The sequence below is a fragment of the Sphaeroforma arctica genome, assembly GCF_001186125.1.
Source record: "Sphaeroforma arctica JP610 unplaced genomic scaffold supercont1.3707, whole genome shotgun sequence".
Taxonomy (NCBI): Eukaryota; class Ichthyosporea; order Ichthyophonida; genus Sphaeroforma; species Sphaeroforma arctica.
The window spans coordinates 1-2,556 of record NW_014036851.1 but is presented as its reverse complement, the minus strand read 5'-3'; the positions used below and the strand labels follow the sequence as shown (position 1 = coordinate 2,556).

General features: G+C 36.9%; 1 protein-coding gene across 1 annotated transcript; it reads right to left on the bottom strand.

Moving 5' to 3' along the window:
• Window positions 1-405: 405 nt before the first annotated feature.
• Window positions 406-1,956, bottom strand: SARC_13764 (hypothetical protein; the record flags this gene model as incomplete). Its single annotated transcript, XM_014292104.1, has 2 exons — window positions 1,833-1,956; window positions 406-497 (listed from the first exon to the last, which is right to left on the bottom strand). Coding segments are annotated over exons 1-2 (202 nt in total), but the record flags the coding sequence as incomplete, so codon positions are not given.
• Between the last annotated feature and the right edge of the window lie 600 nt (window positions 1,957-2,556).

The window sequence follows — 2,556 nt, the reverse complement described above, 5'->3', positions numbered from 1 at the left end:
TTCTTAGTAGACATATATATATATAGATACTATTTTTTGTAGACATCAATATATAGATACTATTCTTAGTAGACATCCATATATAGATACTATTCTTAGTAGACATATATATATATATATACTATTCTTAGTCGACATCCATATATACATATTATTCTTAGTAGACATCCATATATAGATACTATTCTTAGTAGACATCCATATATAGAAACTATTCTTAGTAGATATATATATACATAGATACTATTCTTAGTAGACATCCATATATACATATTATTCTTAGTAGACATCCATATATAGAAACTATTCTTAGTAGATATATATACATATAGATACTATTCTTAGTAGACATCCATATATAGTTACTATTCTTAGTAGATATCCATATATAGATACTATTCTTACCACGCTGCAGAACGCAGTTCCAAGCGTCCTCGTAAATCTGTGGCATTATGTGAGTCTCCAGTTGCCGTTGCAGCACATCCGGTGCAGGGGGACTGAGTGTTCAATGGAAAGTGCGGGTTATAGGGTTTAGGATTGAAAGATTGTAGGGTTATAAAGTGTCCTCGGGTTGTGCTATAGGGTTGTAATGTTGTAGGGGTATAGGTGCAAAAACCTTAAGCAGAAAGATACGAAAAGTTCGGTACAAAGCATGGCCCATGCCACAGACAACCGTTCAGCTGTAAGACATGAACTATTGTGTGTTCATCTGTTACATATAATCAGTTGTGTATGTCTCAGCCCATGCAAACATGGACATTACATTCTATCTACAACAAACATCCCCATGTCTAATCATCGAAACCATAAAACCCTAATATCGATGGTATGTGGGCTATAGCGAAGCATCGGTAGTGTTATAGTATTCATGTGTCAACTTAGAATCAACTGAGCTGCTACCGTCCTGACAGACATTTGCATATGACTATATCATATAGCTATCATACTAAACATAGGTATGTAATATGTGCAACAGATGAGACATACTACACACACTTTAACAGATGAGACATATGAAACATACTACACACACTTTAACAGATGAGATATATGAGACATACTACACACACTTCAACGGGTGTGACATATGAGACATATTACACACACTATAACAGATGAGACATATGAGACATACTACACACACTTTAACAGATGAGACATATAAGGTATACTACACACTTTAATAGATGTGACATATGAGACATACAACACACACTTTAACAGATGTGACATATAAGGCATACTACACACACTTCAACAGATGTGACGTACGAGATACACTATATACACTTTAACAGATGAGACATATAAGGTATACTACACACTTCAATAGATGTGACATATGAGACATACTACACACACTTTAACAGATGTGACATATGAGATATGCTACCCACACTTTAACAGATGAGTCATATGAGACATACTACACACACTTCAACAGATGTGATGTATGAGATACACTACACACACTTTAACAGATGAGACATATAAGGTATACTACACACTTCAATAGATGTGACATATGAGACATACTACACACACTTTAACAGATGTGACATATAAGGCATACTACACACACTTTATCAGATGAGACATATGAGACATGCTACACACACTTTAACAGATGAGTCATATGAGAGATACTACACACACTTCAACAGATGTGACATATGAGACATACTACACACACTTCAACAGATGAGACATATGAGGTATACAACACACACTTTAACAGATGCGTCATATGAGACATACTACACACACTTTAACAGGTGAGTCATATGAGACATACTACACACATTTCAACAGATGAGTTATACGAGACATACTGCATTTGGTTGGCCATGCCTTCGTGGTAGATATGCTCAGCAACAGCCTCGAGAAACCCCACCAATGAAATGTTCTGTAGCGACGGCCCAAGTCCAGACGTCGTGGACATGAACTCAGGCGAGTCTGAAGGATTCCGTTACAAATGAAAGGGGGAACACCCAACAACGGGATGGATATGAGAACAATACACACAGACGTGGGATGGATACGAGAACAATACACACAGAAGTGGGATGGGTATGAGAACAATACACACAGAAATGGGATGGATATGAGAACAATACACACAGAAATGGGATGGACATAAATAAGCACAATACACACAGAAATGGGATGGATATGAGAACAATACACACATAAATGGGATGGATATGAGAACAACACACACAGAAATGGGATGGATATGAGAACAATACACACAGAAATGGGATGGATATGAGAACAATACACACAGAAATGGGATGGATATGAGAACAATACACACAGAAATGGGAAGGACATAAGCACAATACACACAGAAATGGGATGGATATGAGAAAATACACACAGAAATGGGATGGATATGAGAACAATACACACAGACGTGGGATGGATATGAGAACAATATACACAGAAGTGGGATGGGTATGAGAACAATACATACATAAATGGGATGGATATGAGAACAACACACACAGAAATGGGATGGATATGAGAACAATACACCCAGATATGGGATGGATA